Source organism: Pongo pygmaeus, chromosome 15, assembly GCF_028885625.2.
Source record: "Pongo pygmaeus isolate AG05252 chromosome 15, NHGRI_mPonPyg2-v2.0_pri, whole genome shotgun sequence".
NCBI lineage: Eukaryota > Metazoa > Chordata > Mammalia > Primates > Hominidae > Pongo > Pongo pygmaeus.
The window spans coordinates 87591398-87612791 of record NC_072388.2 but is presented as its reverse complement, the minus strand read 5'-3'; the positions used below and the strand labels follow the sequence as shown (position 1 = coordinate 87612791).

General features: G+C 41.3%; 1 protein-coding gene across 13 annotated transcripts in view; it reads right to left on the bottom strand.

Moving 5' to 3' along the window:
• Positions 1 to 449: 449 nt before the first annotated feature.
• Positions 450 to 21394, bottom strand: part of ZC3H14 (zinc finger CCCH-type containing 14) — a 49368-nt gene continuing 28423 nt past the window's right edge. Inside the window, exons 10-17 of one of the 13 annotated variants that reach the window (XM_054447763.2) lie at positions 16302 to 16376; positions 11030 to 11189; positions 10055 to 10287; positions 5796 to 5916; positions 4032 to 4168; positions 3633 to 3724; positions 2485 to 2591; positions 1557 to 1696 (exon numbers count right to left, since the gene is read on the bottom strand). In XM_054447763.2, the coding sequence (XP_054303738.2) occupies positions 1690 to 1696; positions 2485 to 2591; positions 3633 to 3724; positions 4032 to 4168; positions 5796 to 5916; positions 10055 to 10287; positions 11030 to 11189; positions 16302 to 16376 (932 nt within the window). In that variant the 3' untranslated portion in view covers positions 1557 to 1689. Of the gene's footprint in view, positions 1697 to 2484; positions 2592 to 3632; positions 3725 to 4031; positions 4169 to 5795; positions 5917 to 10054; positions 10288 to 11029; positions 11190 to 16301; positions 16377 to 17977; positions 18828 to 21394 lie in introns of those variants that run through there. The other 12 variants (XM_054447764.2, XM_054447765.2, XM_054447766.2 and 9 more) reach the window with 12 other exon arrangements.

Genomic DNA, 21394 nt, shown 5'->3' with positions numbered 1-21394 from the left:
TTCTATAATTTATAGTGAAACTGAGAACGAAACTATTTATCTTTATAAATGATAGCTAAAGGTATTTCCAGATATTTAAACAATTTAAATTTCTTCTGCAGAGATGCAAAGCATCTCAACGCTGGAATGAACAAATGCCTTAAATTCAATGGAGTAAACCTTCAGAATGAAGAGGAACTGTCATTTCACCCAAGCCAAAGACAACAGCCTTATGCGCTTGTGTGCTCTGTCTTTGCTGCTTCTCGTGTTTCAAGCCTTTCCTGTGGGATCAGCACAGCAAAGTGCAACTTACTTACCAAATGGTTTAATAACTGGTTAATTCTTTCTTCTCCCAATGGAAAAGCAATGGCAACACAACAGTAGACTGCTGGCTTGACAATCTTAAACGTGAGCCTTTGCACATGTAGGTTTATCATCATTTGCGTACATGACTAAGCAAGTCAATGAACTTTTTTTTTTTTAGCAGTTAGTTTAATTTGGTCCTGAGAATGTTGCAGTCTTTATTACCCCTTTTGCATTAATCCACTTTTCTAACCACCTTTTAAGCTTTGATTTTTAACACTATACACCAAGTCTTTGAAATCAGTGATCTGTTATTTAACTCTAAAGCATTTGACACTTCTTGCCTTAACAGTTTTAAAAACCACACACAAAAAACTCTGTAAGTAATACAGTAGGCCAAAAGTTTCATCCTATCTTGCGGTTTACCTATCTGATCTCTGTAATTATAGTTCTGTCATTTAAAATAGACTATTTAAATCTAATTTTTACATTTCAAAAATTATCTTCAGTAGTAACTAAGTATATTTTCTGTGGATTCTGAGAATGTTATTTTTCAGAATGTGAGAATATATATGTACATTTATAATCTTGTGACTTTAAAGTCTGTTTTCGGATACAGTATGTAAATACTTGTAAAAAAATTTGTATAATTTTGTGATAATGTAGTTTCCCAAAAAAATTATTTAGAAGGCATTATGTTATAAGTAAATGAGAGCACTGTATAGAACTGTTCCTATTTTCTACACTTGCCATTCCAGCTGCCTCCACCGTCCATACCCACACCTCATTCATCCTGTCACACACAGAAGGCAGGAAAACTGGGAACTTTACCAAAGTAGCACTCAGCCTGAGAGGCCTATATAATCATGCTTTTCAAACTAAATTCATTTAAAAATTAAAAAGCAGAACTGAATATCTTAAGCAGCCTCAGTACCTTTGGCCAATGCTGTTTTCATGGAGGATTATGAACATTATATAATATTTGGGAAAAGTGAAAGCAGTTCAATTTTTAGAATAATGACAACTGCCTCACTGCATCTCTCCACTCACACAGCAACCGTGTAGCCAGCCCCCTAAGCTGCAGTACCATTACTAACCATGATGTCAATTTCATATGCTGATCCTCACAACAGCAGTGCACAAACATGCCCCAAATATTTTAACAGAATTTAGCTCTTCCTTAAGCTGTCTTTTCATAGTAAAAACAAAACAAAAACACCCAATGTTAAAACCACTTAATAAACTTACAAACTTGAAAAATTAGACACTTCAGATAGGCAATAAAACTTCATATTATGAAAGCAATATATTCCAAGTTTCAAAGATTTGACAAGTTCTGTAGAGTGTCTTTCATCAGTACATGGAAACTTCCAAACTGCATGATCTTCTGCCAGGCAGGACTGGGTGCTATTCGCTGAGTGAACAGAACCAAAAATTGTTTTAATTATCTGCTTTGTATCCATATATACCATATATCTCAGTTTAAAAAGTTGACTAGTTTTAAGCAATAAATATTTGGTCATAAGATTACAATATAAATGGCAGATTTTAAAAAATAATTCAATTATGTCAGGTAGATAAAAGATAATACCATATGTAATTAAATTTTTTGGCCACACTAAAATATTTTGAAACTTCCTTTCAGTATTTCCCAGTTGCTAATGTCGAAGAAAATGGATGTGAAATTCAAGTACAGTACATGTATATATACTCCTGCTGGCCTTAGTATATGCTTGCATAGTATATAATGAGAAGTTAAAATCTGGCTGGGTGTGGTGGCTCATGCCTGTAATCCTGGTACTTTGGGAGGCCACGGTGGAAGGATATCGCTTCAGCTCAGGAGTTCAAGACTCCATCTCTACTTAAAATAAAATTAACCAGGTATAGTGGTACGTGCTTGTAGTCTCAGCTACATGTGGGAGGCTGAGGTGGGAGGATGGATTGAACCCAGGGGTTTGAGGCTGCAATGAGCTATGATAGTGTGACTGCACTCCAACCTGGGCAACAGAGCAAGATAATCTAGGTTAAAAAAGTAACCACTGCAAAATGTAAAATTTAGCCCATGTAGTAAATTATTTTGCCAAGGGAGCCTTGTATAATTAAACAGCAAAGAAAAAAATTCAAAGTAACAGTCTAGTTTCCAATTTTGTGTGCTTATAAATTAAGAAACTGCAAATTAGAAAAAAGAATTTGAATGTTTACCTGGTTTGAGGTCGAATCCATTTCAAGGCATGTCGTGGTGGGACATTAATGGTGGGATGGTAGAATGTGCAGTCCGGTCTTGTACACTGAGTGTTAAACCTACAATGCTGAATAGAGATAACAGAGCTTCAACAATATCCACAAGGCTAATATAAGTAAACACATTATTTTATTATTTGAGACAGGGTCTCACTCTGTCACCCAGGCTGCAGTGCAGTGGCATGACCTCTCACCTCAGCCTCCCGAGTAGCTGGGACTACAGGTGTGTGCTACCAAGCCTGTTTTTTAAGAGATGGGGTCTCTTAAATGTTGCCTAGGCTGGTTTCAAACTCCCGGGCTCAAACGATCCCTCCACTTCTGCCTCTACCTCCCAAAGTACTAGGATAGCAGGCCTGACCCACCCCACCTGGCCAACATACAACTTAAGAGACAATAACCAGCCCACCCTAACCATTAACAGAGTAAGAGATTCCATCTATAAGGACCATTTTAATACTAGTGAAGCCTTGAAAAATGGACTTACCCTTGAGACACAAAATTCTAGTCAATGAATCACAGCAAGTAAAATTTCAAAAGGTAGTTTAGCATACCATAAAAACTTCTAATTATCCCTTATACTCTTCACTGAGTACCCTCATCTACGCCCAGTTACAGATGGACCAAGTGAAGGCCTTTCAGGCTACCAGGGCAAGAAGGAGATAATTCATTCTGACCAACTAAACATCTGGAGATTCATCAACCATCATCAATCTTCAGCACACAGAAAAAACCATCAGTACAAGTTTGGATGGTTTTAAGCAGTACCTACTGGATTTCATCATCTCAGTTCCGATATTAGGTTCAAACTGCCCCCCAACCCCCGCTAAAACCCATCCATATACTTAAATGCAGGGAATAATGGAAAATGTGACTAGCAAAGATATGCTTCTCCCCACTGAGTGCTTAGGATACTAACATTGAACAGTTTCAGCCCACTTGGCCTAAGGGGCCAGACGGAGGTTCAGTGACAATGAAGGACCAACTTAATAGTTTTACTGGCAAAAATCGCAGTTACTTTTGCACCAACGTAGTAACTCTGACAAAAAAGTTAAATGAGGAAATTGAGACGTTATCACTAAATTGATTTTTGAGAAAATAGAAGTTCTTACTTTTGGATGATAGAAGGGACATTCCATCTTCTTACAAGCAGGGAAGTAACGGCAGAGCTGACTACTGGAAGGTGGTGCTGGTGGTGCAACTGCTAACAAAATAAAAACCAGGACTGATCTCCAATCTGTTTGGAAAATCCATTTTTAATGCAGTCTACTGATTTTTTTTTGAAAGTGAAAACCATTTTTAAATTAGAATGGTAAGGTTTATATATTCACTAGTCAAAATACTTTGGAATACTACAGATAGGCACACTTGCTCCTTAAAGACTGGTTGGATTAACTGATCCTGCCAAAATTATTTCTAAAATCGTCTTTTGTTTGTTCAATTCCATTTACAGTCACAAAATGCCATTTTACATTTTTTACCCAAATGTAGTAGCACAGTCACTCACTCACCTGGTTTTGGAGACAGTACTGGAATTCTTCTACTCACGTGAGTGAAGGGACAATCTGGTTTAGTACACTTCGCATCATATTTACAATTTGGGTGAACAAACAAACATTTTTCAGCAAATTTACAATTGGGGAAGGCTCTACAAAACAAAAAAAGCATATTTCATATTCAATCTTCTCAATGCATTAGTTTTTTGTATAAGGGCTCTTTATACTCCCTGTCACTACTTGTTTTGAGAAATGCAAAAAAAAAAGCAACAAAAAGAATATTTTAAAAATAAGACCATACATCAAAATAGGACACAATCATTTATTCCAAAGCTTGGGATAACACAAACACAGGCTTTTAACTCAAGCCAAGCCACCAAGAAAGACAAGCTTTTGTGATAAAAATCACACCACTTAATAAGAAAAGTATATATTTTATGCAGTGAACTCATTAATACAATAAACACATCCTCTATGCAAGGCTTTGTGATACAAAAAGACTCATCCCATATTGTCCTTATACATACAGCTGTATTATTCCCACATCATTTCCTTAAAAGAGTTAAAAATGAAGATTCCATCCATAGGACCTACCCCCGGCAAAAAAAAAAAAAGCCCCCAAAAGCCATCTCGCAAAGCTCATAACATTGAGCCAGCCAGCTTGTAAGGACAAACTTAACCCAAGTCCAAAATATTTTCATTACCCATAACTAAATTTTCCCTCAACCCCTCAAAATCTGTGTATACTGTGTGTGGCCAAAATGCATACAAACTGGGGCAGCTACCATATACCCATCTGCTTAAATGTACAGAATTCTTAAGGAACCCCAGGTATTTCAGTATCTCACAGGTCTGAGGCACAAACAAAGCCCCCCCACCCTTGCCTCTCAACAAACATACATGAACAAAAAATACGCTACTCTGGAGAGGGCCATGGTAATTGTCACTCAATTTAGTTATAAAACTAAAAACTTGTCCACAGAAAAGAAAAACAAAATAAGGTGTAAGATATAGACACTAAACTGAAAGCCAAAATCAGCTGGGTATGACTTGCAGGGTGAGATGGGGGATGGTACTTGCAGGGTGAGACGGGGGATGGTACTTGCAGGGTGAGACGGGGGATGGTACTTGCAGGGTGAGACGGGGGATGGTACTTGCAGGGTGAGACGGGGGATGGTACTTGCAGGGTGAGACGGGGGATGGTACTTGCAGGGTGAGACGGGGGATGGTACTTGCAGGGTGAGACGGGGGATGGTACTTGCAGGGTGAGACGGGGGATGGTACTTGCAGGGTGAGACGGGGGATGGTACTTGCAGGGTGAGACGGGGGATGGTACTTGCAGGGTGAGACGGGGGATGGTACTTGCAGGGTGAGACGGGGGATGGTACTTGCAGGGTGAGACGGGGGATGGTACTTGCAGGGTGAGACGGGGGATGGTACTTGCAGGGTGAGACGGGGGATGGTACTTGCAGGGTGAGACGGGGGATGGTACTTGCAGGGTGAGACGGGGGATGGTACTTGCAGGGTGAGACGGGGGATGGTACTTGCAGGGTGAGACGGGGGATGGTACTTGCAGGGTGAGACGGGGGATGGTACTTGCAGGGTGAGGTGGGGGATGGTACTTGCAGGGTGAGGTGGGGGATGGTACTTGCAGGGTGAGGTGGGGGATGGTACTCACTTGCAGGGTGAGATGGTACTTGTAGGGTGAGGTGGGGGATGGTACTTGTAGGGTGAGGTGGGGGATGGTACTTGCAGGGTGAGGTGGGGGATGGTACTCACTTGCAGGGTGAGATGGGGTGATGGTAGGCACACTCATCCCCATTTTTACAAGCAGGCCAGTACTTGCAGCGCTCCAAAAGTTTTTCTGGTTTCTGTGCCACACTCAGTTCACTCATCTCAGCTACAAAGGGAAAGGAAATAAAAGTATTTCATTCATTATGATCAATTCAGTACACAGCACCTTTAACATATTTCCCTGAAACCCCCGTCTTAGAATCTTCTGTTAAATGTACAGTCATATAAAATAAGTGAGCTCAAATTATGTGATTAACACTGGCCATAGAATCCTATAAAAGGTTGCGAGGAAGGAGAAACAGTTCTCACAGTGAAAACGAAAGAGGACAGTGACTCTGCAACTAAGGCCAAATTTTTCACCAAAAATTCTAGTTCTCAATACTAATTCATAGCTGAATTAAAAATAGAGATGGACGTCAAGTGGGGAGCTAATAAAATTAAATAAAAACTGAAAACAGGTAAGGTGATAAGAAGATGTGAATCCTCACACGCCAGCAAGATGATGAGTGGCCCAAATACAAAAGGATTCCCACCTGCTGAGCTGTAAGTCCAAGTGCAAAACTCAGCAATGTCTTTTACTTTTTTTTTTTTTTTTTTTTACGACAGGGTCCTGCTCTGTCACCCAGGATGGAATACAGTGGTGTGCCAGTGGCATAATCTCGGCTCACTGCAACCTCTGCCTCCCAGGCTCAAGTGATCCTCCCACCTCAGCCCCTACCAAGTAGCACGTGCCACCACACCTGGCTATGGGGTTTCCCCATGTTGCCCAGGCTGGTCTTGAACTCTGGGACTTAAGCGATCCACCCACCTCGGCCTCCCAAAGTGCTGGGATTATAGGCATGAGCCACTATGCTCAGCCAGCAATGTCTAAAAAGGGAAAAACATTTTTGCCTACAATAGGGTCACAAATGCCATCACTTACAGGGACTGGGCAGTTCCCCTAACATAGCAAGACTGACTGGGCTGAAGATGATAAATGCAGTAAGCGACAGATGGGGAGCAGCAACCTGGAAAGCAAGTGCACACCCATCCACTCCACTCCCCGTGCCATGTCCAATCACAGCTTCCATTACTATGACAGGGCAAAGTGGGACCCCTGTTGCCAGATTTTTATCCTGTGTCAGTAAGCCAAAAATCTGCCTTCATCGAAATTGTAATGCTGGCAATTTATTCAAATAACACTGAATAAGTAAAATTACAGCTACAGGCAATGATCAGCTGCTAATTTCTGGACTGAGACACCTTAAACTCCCCACAAAATAGCATCATGGGTATTATGTATTATGGTTCACACTCATGTTCATGAAAGCAAGTATCACTTCAACTATATTCCTCTAGTCCTCTTGCCAGAGGTCAGCCAACTGTGCAAATGTTAGCTAACTTTTCTGAATTCTGTTTCCTCATCTATACAAAGAGAAAATAATGTCTTCCTTAGAGAGTCTGATGATTAAACGGAAAAAATGCAAAACAGGCAACCAGTCGTAATAGCAGCAGCAGCTAGTTCTATGAGTACTTACTGTTCCAGTGACCCACATTCTGTCCTCACTACAGGAGAACAAGGCACACAAATGCGACAGTCATGCAGCCCAGATAGGAGCAGCATCAAAGAGCAATTATGACTATGCCTGATACAAACAGTTTTCTATGCTACTTTAAAAATAGTCCTATTTAAGCTTTAAATAGGATGTGGTGGCTCATGCCTGTAACCCCAGCACTTTGGGAGGCTGAGGCGGGCAGATCACTTCAGCTCAGGAGTTTCAGACCAGCCTGGGCAACATGGTGAAACCCCGTCTCTACAAAAAATACAAAAAATTAGCCAGGCATGGTGGTGTGCACCTGTAGTAACCAACTACTCAGGAGGCTGAGGTGGGAGAATCACTTGAGCCTGGGAGGTGGAGGCTGCAGTGAGCCGTTAGTGTGCCAATGCACTCCAGCCTGGGCAACAGGAGTGAGACCCTGTCTAAAAACAAAACAGTACAAGTCATTTTAGTTCTAAGATACAAGAATAATCAGTTCCAAAGAAAATGTGAGATGACTGGAAGTTTCTCTAACTTTTACATGTTTTTTGTGTCATCCCTGCAGAGTAAATGTGTCTTACCCTTTTCCTATAATAAATTACACAGAGCAGACTATAATATATACACAAGAGCCCAGTACAAATAAAAGATTAAGAGAATACCCAAGAGAAGCCTAGCTGGAAAGCAAAGTAGCTAGATACTCAGGAACAATATAATACTTTACAAAGAAACGTGATTATTACAATAATACCTTACAAAGAAACTTTATCTTTCTTTTAGAAACATTAAGTCATATGAAGGTCATGCCCCTAGTCTTCACTGGCTGACACTGACTTTGTAAACTATTAAGACTTTCTGTTCAAATCTTAAGAGGCAAATTCACCTTTTATTGAAAGCTATAGGCCAGGCGCGGTGGCTCACGCCTGTAATCCCAGAACTTTGGGAGGCTGAGGTTGGTGGATCACTTGAGGTCAGGAGTTGGAGATTAGCCTGACCAACATAGTAAAACCCCGTCTCTACTTAAACTACAAAATTAGCCAGGTGTGATGGTGCATGCCTGTAATCCCAGCTACTTGGGAGACTGAGGCACAAGAATGGCTTCAACCTGGAAGGCAGAGGTTGCAGTGAGCTGAGATGGCTCCATTGCACTCCAGCCTGGGGGACAGAGAGACTCCATCTCAAAAAAAAAAAAAAAAACAAAGCAAGCTATAAAATCTGTGCTGCCATATGACAGTGAGTGAAAAGGCAGCAGGTTAAAACAGATGTTGCTGTTGGTAGCATCCTTGAAACAACCCAACATAAAACCAACCAGAAGCAATTGCAGTTTCAAACTCCCTGCTCACAGGGGAAGTGGTGCAGAGACTAGAGACTGCTGAGAACTGTTCTGCAGGAGTCTCTCCAGCCACACCCCTATGCTAATCTTCCAAAGCTTCATCCTTGAGCAGCAGGGAAACAGAGTCCCCAGTCAAAGCAATGGGAAAGGAGGCTCACCACTCATCAAGGCTGTCAGCACAATGGCCACAGCACTGGCAAGAATTTTTACTAACATATTATTTATGGTGTCACTGCTGCTACATGTATACCCCATAAAGCCTCATATGGACATCTACATTTAAATGAAACCAGATCCTAATAGACCAAAAAATTAAGGTACCAAATTGAAAATCAAGAGTAGTGAAAACACTGGAGTCTTCTCTCTAGACAAAACATAGAGTCAATAAATCGGGACTGCCTACTGCAGCTTTTACTATTTTTAAGTTTTTCTTCCTGTTGATAGGGTCAGATTTTCAACTCCCTCCACTAATCAAAACCACGACACTACGTCATTGATTCACAGCAGGAAATGCAACCAATTAAAATAAAGCTAAGTGTTATCGCTCCACTAACGTATGATTTCCCTCTAAAGTCTCTTCTATTTTTAATGATCAAGAAAGGTATTCAATACATTTTCATATCTCTTCCAAGAAGAGGATTACTGAAGGAAATGTTTCAAAATCCATTATTGTTTTTCCTTTGAATCTGTACGCTTTTAAGATTCAGTAATTATCCCTCCTGCCAATGAAGAGGTGCTTCTAAAAATTTTAGAAGATATGAGGAACATAATTATCATTCTCTATCATGAATGGAAATGATCAGTGGCGTTGCAGCTGCCACTGATACCCACTGAAAGAAACGGTGATAAGAAACTGTCACCTGCCAAAAACTACGGTGCTATCTGAAGTGAGTTCATCTGAATTCTGCTAAATATTACTCTTCAACATTAATGTAAACAGTTCCAAGATCTTGATAGATTAGGTGAGAAACTGCTTTCAAAGAAATTTCACTGAGGTAGAAATACCATCAAATCTAAATTTTTCTCTCAAGTTAATTGCAAGAGACGATTGGTGATAAAAGGGCAAAGTGGCAGTACAGTTTCTGAAGAAAATACAAAGGTAAAGAAGGCAACAAGAATGGTGGTTCATCCTTTAGCCAGCATAAGCGGAAGAGGTCTCTCAGGTTCCATGGCTGAACTCCATTTTCACACTGGAGTAACAGCCCACCTATGAAACAGACACAGGAAAAAGAGTCTGAAATGTACTTGGTGGGTTTGTCTGAAAGAAGAAAAAAGGCCATTACTGAATATAAATAAAAGCAAGGCCTTTAACCAATATTCATTCAAGGTAGAGAAACAAGTCAAAGATTCCCTTCACAATGACAGCACCCTGAAAATCTGAGCTCTCAACACACCGTTAGAAAAGCTACCATTTGGGTCCTCAAGCTGCCTGCTCAGCAAGTGCAACTGCTGTGGGTGGAGGAGACCTCTGAGTCCCTTGTTTGAGGCTGCAGTTTGGTTTACGGGTTTCATTCCTTCAAAGCACATGTCCTCCTCTTGATCTGACATGTATCCTGGGGGGCTGGGGACACCATCCAGCGTCACTATAAACTTGGGACTTGCAGGTTTATCTGGTTGTACAAGATCTCTGCCAGACAGATAAAAAATACCATAGAATTAGGGAAACAAACACAAAACGCTGAGCCCCCTAAAGTGCTCTTCAGCAGAACTATCACTCCCTTGGCTTTGCGTTTGGTTCAATAAAAAAGACTAGGTAGGGCTTCCAGGTGCAGCACTGGTGGATTCCCTGCTAACACACAATGGCCATGAACAGTCACAGTGGCGTCACCAGTGACCCTCCAGCCTGTATTTACTAAGGACAATCTCCCCTCAAGCCTGACCCCATCACCCATTCGATCTTCATAGGGTCAACATGGAAATAAACCAAAAAATTAGCATCAATGCTCAGAACACAAGGGCCAGCAGCATTTACGCTAATTATCTGTATGTTTGTTCTTTTATAGAAACAGTCAATTTTCTAAGGGAAAAATCACCCAAACCTGATCTGCCAACTCTCTTTAGAGTTGACCTGATTATGGTCAGCTGGCTTTTAAACTTGCATTTCCTGAATTTGCATAAAGAAAAGAATCTTTAATAGAGTTAAATCATACACTGAGTTGTAATTTGTAGGTTAATGGATTTCTGAACAAGAAAGATGAACTGGAATTCTTGAAAACTGAATTTGGCTAACTATTCATGGGCTAGCTACTGAATCAATGAAAGCACTCTCGCTAGGGGTTGGGGCGGGGAGGAGGGAAGCTGCAAACAAATGGTTAACCTTTACTATCTAATCACACAAATTAACTACACAAGAAAAAGAAACCATCTACCGTGTCTGCATAAGGTGTCCTGAAAGTACCCGAAGGGAATCTGCAGTCTTCATCCCCGACTCTTGGTTTGGTGCCACTACTATTTCCTCAGACAGCTTTGGCTTCTTCAGAATAAATGATCTTGTGTCTGCATGGACCATGGATTCCATGTCATAGTAATGAGCCAAAAAAATTGGCCACAAATGTTTACTTTTGAATATACCTTACATTCCCAACATCATACATGTGAGAAGAATGTCAATCTTTTATATATTCAAATTATTTCAAAGGAAAATCACAACTGGTTCCACTCAGGAAAATAGGGCTATAATTCTATTCCAAACATGTTTTCAAAGAACTCAAGGAGTCCTTTGCGCATAGGGCACGGCACAAGTGATTCTGATTAACACTCCCTAGCCACAGCAGAGAAAGGTCCTCAGGTGAGGCATCTCAAGAGATATAACAATATACCCTTAAAGTACAAAAATCTTTTCTAAAAACCTGGAGAATTTGAGTCCTAATGCTCCCTATAATTAGAATACACAGACTGCTGAACCACTTTTCCAAAATCGCACAGTACCACTTAGAATCATGTCCTGATAAAAAGAATTCAAGTGGTATAATTTCCAATTGGTTATAAACCGAGGACTACTTTAAAAGGGAACTGAAAGGTGAACGGACACTTAAACATATGTATCAAGAAAAACACTGGCCTTTAATGCAAATAACCATAAGCTCACATCATTTACTATTTTATAAAATATGCCAAGACCTACAACCCAGAATGGCTGACCTATCAATACGCCATCAACGGACTAAAGTTAATACACTTCTTTTAAAGCTTAGAGACCAAAATTCACAGGATATTCATTTATGTTCATTCACTGAGTATTTACTGAACAACTAAGAGAACCGAGCTAGATACACAAAGATAAAAAGAAAAACAGACACATATACAATTTCAGAACAGCATGACCCAGAAGGGATGTGAACAAGGTGCTGAGAATACAGAGCAGCCCACTCCAGCCAAGAACCAACGAAAAGCTTAGCAAGGAGGAACATCTGAAGTTGGCAGTAAAGGAATAAGCAGGAATAAACAAGGAGAGAGACTGGGAGAAACAAACACAGCACTTCAGGCAGAGGAAAACGCACATAGAAGGAAAGGGGCTTTCACAAGGCCGAAGGCATCTGAGAAAGGTTAGAATGTGGAATGGCTGGAAGGGTGTGTGTGGTGGGCTCAGCGGTGCATAGCAAGGAAGGCTGACACATACAATAAAAGTTCTTCTATGTCTCAGTGACTCTGGATTCTGGTGTATAAGTAGTAAGAAATCAAGTGGCCTGGTGTGGCGGTTCACATCTGTAATCACAGCATTCTGGGAGGCCAAGGCACAAGGATTCCATAAGCCCAGGAGTTTGAGACCAGCCTAGGCAACATAGTGAGACCTCCCATCAACCAGAAAATAGATAAATAAATAAAATTAGCCAGGCGTGGGAGCACATGCCCGTAGTCCCAGCTACTCGGGAGGCTGAGGTGGGAGAAGTGCTTGGGCCCAGGAGGTCAAGGCTGCAATAAGCAGGATTGTGCCACTGCACTCCAGCATGAGTGACAAAGGGAGACTCCATCTCAAACCAAAAAAAAAAGAGAAAAGAAATCAAGAGAGGTTCCTAAGGAAGGAAGTGGCCTGATCAAACTGGTTTTTAGAAAAACAGTGTTAAGGAGGAACAGTGTTCTCGACCTGTTGTTGCCCAGGACAGAGGGTGAGGCTCTTGAATGAAAAGATTCTCCGCTGTCTGTCCTGGTCTCACACACCTGACAGGAAGAGAAGACACACTCCATCCCGGGAAGGGGCGTGCCCGCCTTCCCCAGCAAGGGCAGTACAGATGGTAAAGAGAGACAGGTGGAAGAGAAAGCTGGGATGAGAAACTTAGGAAAAGAAAAAGAGCAAAGTTAAAAGAGGCAAAGATACATTTCAATGTTAGATTTATTTGAAGTCTTTGTGGGACTCTCCCATGTTTAAGAGGAGGTAGAAAATTCAGATTTGACCCGTAGGTGAGGGGACAGAAATAAGACGCTGAGTCAAAGCTGAAGGTGGCAGAAGTGTTTACCATACTCAGGGTGGCCGTCTCTCACTGAATCCTCACTCAAAGCCTACAAAGTCCGTTTCCTCCCATGTTACAGAGGACTGTTTGCACCTCCAAGTTATTAAATGATTCACCGCGGTCTCACAACTATCAAAGGTGGGTCCCGACAGTGGCCCAGGGGCTGCTTCACTCCTTCCCACCACTCTGCACTTTCTGAGATGAAGGAGTTCTACCAGTTCATAGGTTGGGTGAATGCAGAAGAGATGAAAATAATGCTGAAGGCAGGAGACAGCAAAGCTAATCTTTTGAGGAGGAATGGAGGAGATGAGCTGACACATGAGAATGAAAGGGAAAGAGAAGAAAAAAGACAGAGTGAAGTCCTGGAAGCCGAAAGGTCAAAGCTTGGAGAAAGTATGGGAACCCAAGTGTAACATGCTCCGGGGTTGAGGAAAGCGTGCACCGGTCCCTCCCGCACACCTCTCTGCAAGCGGAACGTCAGCAGCCCAGGTCACATGGAGACCAGACAGACGGGAGAGTAAGTAACATCTTCTGAGTAGAGACCACAGGCTGACCCCATGCATTTACTTTTTGTTCCCTCCTGAAAGCCCACAAAAACGTCAATAAGGGTTTTTTGTTTTGAAAGCATAAACTCACAAAGAAAATAAGTGTAAAAAGAAATTTTCAAAGTGGAAAACAGATGATTAAGAACTCAGGGGATCTGTAAAAGCTGAATTCTAAGGCAATAATGAAGCAATCCAATTCAGACCACAAGATTCTCCAAAGGCTCAGGTACTGGCAGTAAAAAGGACCTTAGGAAGAAATGGAAGAAATGACAGGCAAAAAAGAGGTGTATTAGATATGCCCAAGAAGCAGTTCTTCAACTCTAATTCCATGTATCTGTTTTCTTTGTTTGAGACAGTCTTGCTCTGTCACTCAGGCTGGAGTGCAGTGGTGCGAGTTCAGCTCACTGCAACCTCCGCCTCCTGGGTTCAAGCAAGGCTCCTGCCTCAGTCTCCCGAGTAGCTGGGATTACAGATGTACACCACCACGTCTGGCTAATTTTTTTATTTTTTACTAGAGACCGGGTTTCGCCATGTTGGCCAGGCTGGCCTGGAACTCCTGACCTGAAGTGATCCGCCCGCCTTGGCTTCCCAAAGTGCTGGGATTATGGGTGTGAGCCACCGCACCTGGCCACTGTTTTCTTGGTTTTGATGCTTGCCACACCAATCCCGACCTCTACACTGAAGACACCTGGGACGACTGGTGATGTGCTTTCCTGTAGATAATCTTCGGAGAGGCCCATGGATGAAGCATCAGGGTCCTCTGCCAGAAAGATGCTACGACAAAATCACCTGAAGGTACACTGTTAAACATTTTTAAAGGCAATTAGATTTCCTGATAAATCTTTACCCATTGCATGCATTTTCCCTTGGAGAAAGTGGAGCTTTAGACTCCTGAGAGGGTAAGAACAGAGTCCCTGGACCAAGAGACACCAGCCATGATGAAAGAAGTACTGGACTGACAATGGTGGGGGCAGGGTTAAATAAACGTTACATAATAATTAATGGTGAGGTGCCTCCCCCAGCCTTCTTTCCCCACTTAAGCTCGCAGAACTCTGACTACCAGGCTATTACTTGAAAAACTTTCTTTTGGAGAAGCTGACCAGCCTGAGAGGAAAGTCTTAAAGGCAGTGACATCGGGGTGCCCACAAACCAGACAGGCAGGACAAATCACCTTCCACCACAGGGTCTAGTTTCAAATAGAAAGTCAAAGCGCCCCATGCCCCAACTCATGAACCCAGAATACCAGTGACCTTCTGAGTGCTCCACTCTTAAATGTAAGACCACCTAGGATCCCCAGACATCAGAGGGGAACCTCCAGCATCAAAGACAGCCAAAACAGACCACTTAGAGGAAACAAGACCAAGCAGGGAGGGGAAAAATGTCAAAACCACCTTTCAGATCCACAGAGAAATAACAAAGAGTATTGCGTACACAAAATCAGTATGTTTTTAAAAAATTAATAGAATATGCAGAAACAAAGGGATCTCAGAATAAGATAGGAGCTAAGGACTGCAGTCATTCATAAGCCTCACAGAACTACTTGCTGTTTCAAACTGCGTGCACCATGGGTACAATGAAAAGCTGAAGGAAGCAGAAGAGAAAACATGCACAAGAGCTGATGAAGTGGATCCCACACACAGATCTCGGCTGCCAACCTTTTCAAATACTCCTGTGGAGGAAGCAGGACGGACTGCTGGGAGATGAGAAAGCAAAATCATGGGTAGAGAATGTCTGAACACCTCTACAGAGAGAAGACAGGAGGCAGAGAATGAAGCTGGAGGAGTGGGTGACATACCAGTGGCTCACCAACCCGGTGGATCTGGCCTCTGGTGGAGGCTGACCCTTAGGGAGGAAAAGCACACTTTCTGAGCTGGAAAGCTGGGGGAGGGTCAGGGAACAGAGTGACTGACTGTGGAGTCCTGACTGAGGGGAAAGAAAATCCAGGAAAGGGCTGAGAGGGGTCTAGGGACCAGAGCTTCCCACAAAAGACAGACTTAGGGGAAACAGAAGGACTGAGATGATTCCGGTTCTCTCATGGTTGCCTGTGTTTATCCTGCAGTCATTTTTAAGACACTGAACATGCATGTGGCAGGGGCTGGGCACTGAGGACAGAGATAATAAAAATGAAGGCGTCAGCTCCAGTTCTGGAGTAGCCCTTGGCATGTGTGTCTGTGGGGAGAGGAAAGGAGACAGGCAAACTAGAGTGGCTCTAGAACACTAGAACAACAAGTTCCAGGTGTGGCCCTGGTGATAAGACTCCAAAATGAAGTACAAGAGGATAAGGCTAACCAGGTGAAAACCAGGATACAAAAGCCACTCGTGGCAATGACAAAAGCTGGGTAGAGTGGGAGGGTAAGTCAGAAATGCAGGTCACTCCTGACAGCAGGAGAGTGACAGCCAACAGTGCCAGGGACACACTTGGAATGGTGTGAAAGGAACAAAGTTTTCCAATGAGGCAAAAAATTGTAACACTATATAACATGAAAGAAATGCAGATCTTATCTCCTGGCCCTAAAATATTTTCACAGATCTAAATATAACACCTTAGGGCAGGATCTAAGAGATACGAGATACGTTAAATGGGGTGTCAGAAATGGAAATGGCAACTGAAACGGCTAGATTACAGTACAACTCGAAACACTACCAACCTTGACTCATCTGCAGAGTTTCTGCCATTACTGGGTCGATTTGCAGTCGGGATAATAATTGCCTCTGTTGAGTTCCTAGAATATAAATTTTAAAACTTCACTAAGCTTACAACACAGACAATACCAGCATGTGGTTCCCAAAAATCAATCCTTCTGGGTTCTCAACTTAAAGTCTTAAAAGTAACTTAAAGCTTCAGCAATTCAATAGTATTTATAGACCAAAGACATATCCTGTAAGACAAAAAAGGCTGTACTCAGGGTTAAACCAAAAATGCCAATTTAAAACACTCCGGGTTCTCCCTCTGTGAGGACAGCAGTTTTCTTGAATTTGAATTCTGCGGGGAAAGTAAAGGTGGCAAACGGGTGGAAAATCCAGGCAAAAGCACCTTGTGGCGCAGCAGCTCGCACCAGAGCCAACTGCACAATAAGCACAGCAAGCACCTCCCTCCATCACCTGAGCTCTTACCATCACGACTCACTCATGACCTTTGAAGATAATCGAAACAGCAAAACACTCTAATCATCTAAATATAGAGTTCCTAAAAGACAAACTCTAGGCTTTGATGCATGCAAAGAAAACAATAAGACTCTCAGCTCTACAATCCACACCCTATGTTAGCAAAGCATGATAATTCTTTGGCTCTCCTGCAAGAAAAGATGTTCAACTACTTACTTCTTCTAAAATAGGCTCATAACATTAATTCCTATTAGGTTCACTATTCCTAACAATAATATGCTCAGCAGTCTGACTGCACAAAATAGGGACAAAGAACTGATTTTTTCTATCCTCGATTTGATGTTAAGCTCCTTGAGGATGGGAGAATGTCACACTTTTCTGTAGCCCCCACAGTGCTTAGCAGACATCAGGCACTCACTTGCTCATTATAAGGTACTGCACTACAGTGTACAAAAGGATGTAACTGATAGGGTTGCAAATACTGAAATATTACTAAGATGCCCACATGCTGATTTTGGGTATATCCATTACAGGTGGCTTCACAAGGACAGGCTTTGCTTACCCAGTGCAAAGATGTTAAGTGGGCAATCTCCCACCAAGCACCACATTTCATTAAAAGGTGTTTTTAAATTTTAAAACCTATACTCGATTTGAAATTGTATCAGTTGGTTTCCTTTAAAACATAAGTTATATGACATTTTATTGGTGCGTCCCAAAACAGTGAATTCCTTCCAGAATTATTACCGCAAAAAACACACACATTCTGAGGAATTGTAACCAAGATGACACTTAGGTCAAGTTGTATTCCTGTGGGAAGCTTGGAAAACTGAGGTGAAAAGTTACAGGAAGAATGCTCTTTCCATCCAAATACTGCAACAGGTCTCCTTCACATCAAAAGTACATGATGAAAGAATGAGACATTTTAAAATAATTTCACAAGACACATGAAAGACCACACTTCCAACATTTCAAGTTTTGCTTCATCGCTCTAGGTTCATCTATCTTTTCAAAACATCGTTTTAGAGCGCTCCATTAAAGAGGATGGAATTCTGATCAATTCTAGATTTCTAAGCTAAATCAAGCAGAATCCAAATTTGTCATTAAAGGTCCATGAAAAATTCAAGTTCTCTGTAACTTGCTCCCTCCATATCAGAGCTACAGTCAACATACGTGGAAAGATACAGAGCAAAGGATGGGTACCTAGATATTAAGAGTTTACCTTTCTCAACATTTCTAAGGAAGCCGATTATTTTTACATCAGTAGTTCTTGACTGTGATTCAGTAACTTCTTCTTGATCTTCAAACTGTCTGTTGCATTCAGATGTTGTTGAATATTCATTCATTTTAACCTCCAAAGATGAAATTTTTGCTTCATTCTGGGACACTCTAACATTTAGATCAAAAAGATTTGCTTCCACTGTCAAAATAGCTGCTTTCATTCCTTTAATTTCATTGATATCAGTTGATATTTTCCTTAAAAGGTGGGAAATATTGTCTAGCTCATTCAGTGAACAAGAGGAGCTTGTTATGGAACCTAAGTCCGCTGGCTCCGGTGGAAGAAAAATTGGTAGAGATGGTGATGGAAACTTTGAAGACATTCTCATAAAGGTGATAGGAACCTCAAAGACATTTTCATAAAATTCTCTCCCTTAAAATCTGATAATTTTTTCTTCACAGCTCATTAAGTTATTTCATCGAAAGTAAAAGCAGTGATCAAGGCTGTTACCTTAAGATGTATTAAGAGCAAATAACATCTTAAAACCTGTAATTCAAAAGATGGGGTTGTACATTTCTAGAGTCAGAACTCAAAACTAAATGAGAAAAAGCTAAACGTACCAGACCAATTGCTCTTTGCTACAACTAAGAAGCCCTGATATGTAGGGCCCTACATCCTCTAAGTACCATCTATATAGCTCCTCTTCCAGTAAACCCTATTATTACATACAGAATAATCCTGGTTTCTGATTGGCTGAAAACAGACATGCGTCACACAAAGAATTTTCTATTATTTACCTCATATGATGAGAGCACTGAAGCGCTACTTTATAAGTTAAGCAATATAACATTAAGTGCTTGACATCTAAATATGATATGAATTAAATGTACTTTTCCCTTTCCATCATCTAAACCATAACATTTTTAAGCTTCAGATTTCTGATTTGTTTTATTTTGAGTTGTATTTCCCCTTGAAATTAGTATATAACATTATTGAGATTGACAAATCCTCTGGAGGGAAAGGGCGGAGAAAGTAACTGGACCCGTGATCCAAACAAACTTCTTTCAAGATACGTGTGGTAATGACAGAATTCAACTTCACTAATATAGTATTGTGTAAACTTAAGGATGGGGAAATAACTCAGCTTGGCTTAATAGTAGACCATTATTAGACAGGTGTTTCTTAAATATTCTCTCCCATTTTGTTTTGTTTTTTTTTTTTTGATATTATCTTTTGAAACACAAAAATACTAAATTTTGATGAAGTCCGATTTATCTTTTTTTCCTTTGGTTGCTTGTGCTTTTGGTGTCATATTTAAGAAACCATTCTGGAATCCAAGACATATCTATTTTTTTCCCTAAGAGTTTTGAAGTTTAGGTTTTTGATCCATTTTGAGTTAATTTTTGTTTATGACATAAAGTAAGGTTCCAACTTCATTCTTTTCATGTGGATATTCAGTTGTCCCAGCATCACCTGTGGAAAAAACTATTCTTTTGCCAATAAACTGTCTTAGCACCGCTGCCAAAAATCGATGGGTTGTGAAAGTATGCATTTATTTCTGGATTCTCAATTCTGGTCCACGGGTCTGTATGGTCATCCTTATGCCAGTACCACACAGTCTTGATTACTCTAGCTTTGTAGTAAGTTTTGAAATCAAGCAACATAACCTTGCCAACGTTACTCTTTTTCAATAGTTTTGGCTATTCTCGGTCCCTTTTTATTTCCATATGAATTTTAGGATCAGCTTGCCGATTTCTACAAAAAAAGCAATTTGGGGTTTAAACAGGGATTGAGTTGAATCCATAGATCAACTTGGGGACTACTGCCATCTTAAGAATAGTAAAGACATCTAGGCTGGGCGTGGTGACTCACGCCTGTAATACCAGCATTTTGGAAGGCCAAGGTGGGCAGATCATGAGGTCAGGAGTTCGAGACCAGCCTGACCAATGTGGCGAAATCCCATCTCTGCTAAAAATACAAAAATTAGCCAGGTGTGGTGGTGCACGCCTGTTATCCCAGCTACTCAGGAGGCTGAGGCTGGAGAATCGCTTGAACCCGGGAGGCAGAGACTGAATGAGCAGAGATCGTGCCACTGCACTCCAGCCTAAGTGACAGAGGGAGACTCCATCTCAAAAAAAAAAAAAAAAAAATAGTAAAGACTTCCAATCCATTAACACAGAAAATCTTGTAATGTCCTTAATTTGCCAAAGGACGTTTTTACTTTGGTTTACTCCCCAAGCTAACAAATAAGATATGCAACATACAAGGATGCAAGTTGATAGATGCTGCTCACTATAGCCTCTTAAAAGAAGAATCCTGGCCTGGCACAGAGGCTCACACCTGTCATTCCAGCACTTCGGGAGGCCAAGGCAGGTGTATCACTTGAGGTCAGGAGTTCGAGACCAGCCTGGCCAACGTAGCAAAACCCCGTCTCCACTAAAAATACAAAAATTAGCCAGGCATGGTGGCATACGCCTGTAATTCCAGCTACTCGGGAGGCTGAGGCGTGAGAATCACTTGAACCTGGGAAGGCAGAGGCTGCGGTGAATGAGATCGTGCCACTGCACTGCAGCTTGGGTGACAGAGTGAGAATCTGTCTCAAAAAAAAAAAAAAAAAGGAATCCTTATAAAGAATTGTAGTCTTTGGTTTCCCAGTCAAATAGATGTCACAGTAACAGTAACAGAATAAAGAAAATGCTAAGTGCTGGAATTTGTAAAATAAAAATCTTTATTCATTTCTCCACTGTATGAATCAGTTCTTCAAAATTCCAGACACAAAATAATGTTCAAAATTCACAAGGCTTTGGATTCACAGACTTTTTTTTAACAGAACCAGCTGGCATATGACATCCATAGTAACTGTTAACAGCAAGACACTCTCAGCCAAGCACCACCTGCAAACCAGCTGGTTCACTAGAGGACAGACAACCTCAAGGAAAAAAGCAAGAAAGAGGTCTAACAGAACGGGTCACAGAAAGAGCCCATCTGATGGAACCCATATGGCCCACTATGTCCAGCCCAACTTTAGAATACAAAATAAGCAAGGACCCTTCCTAAGACTCCAGTGTAGATACTCATCAGCGGAGAAAGCTTATATATTTTAACATTTACTCCTACCAATAACTCTCAAGTAAATGCTACCAGTATTCTTCATTTATAGATTAGGAAACTGGGGTACAGAAAGGTTAAATCAACTAGTAAACTGCAGGGCCTGCACCTTCGGTAGTCTGGCTCCTAGGTCCACACTCAAGGACTCTCCCATGATACATTAAGTGGAACAAAAACGTCATGGAGAACTCTGTGGGGTGTAATTCCTGCTTTATATGTATATTTGTGTGTGTGCGTAAGTAAACATATAATTCCACTTTATATACAAAGGGTGCACACGTTCAAAGACATTAGAAATGCCTAGACTACGAC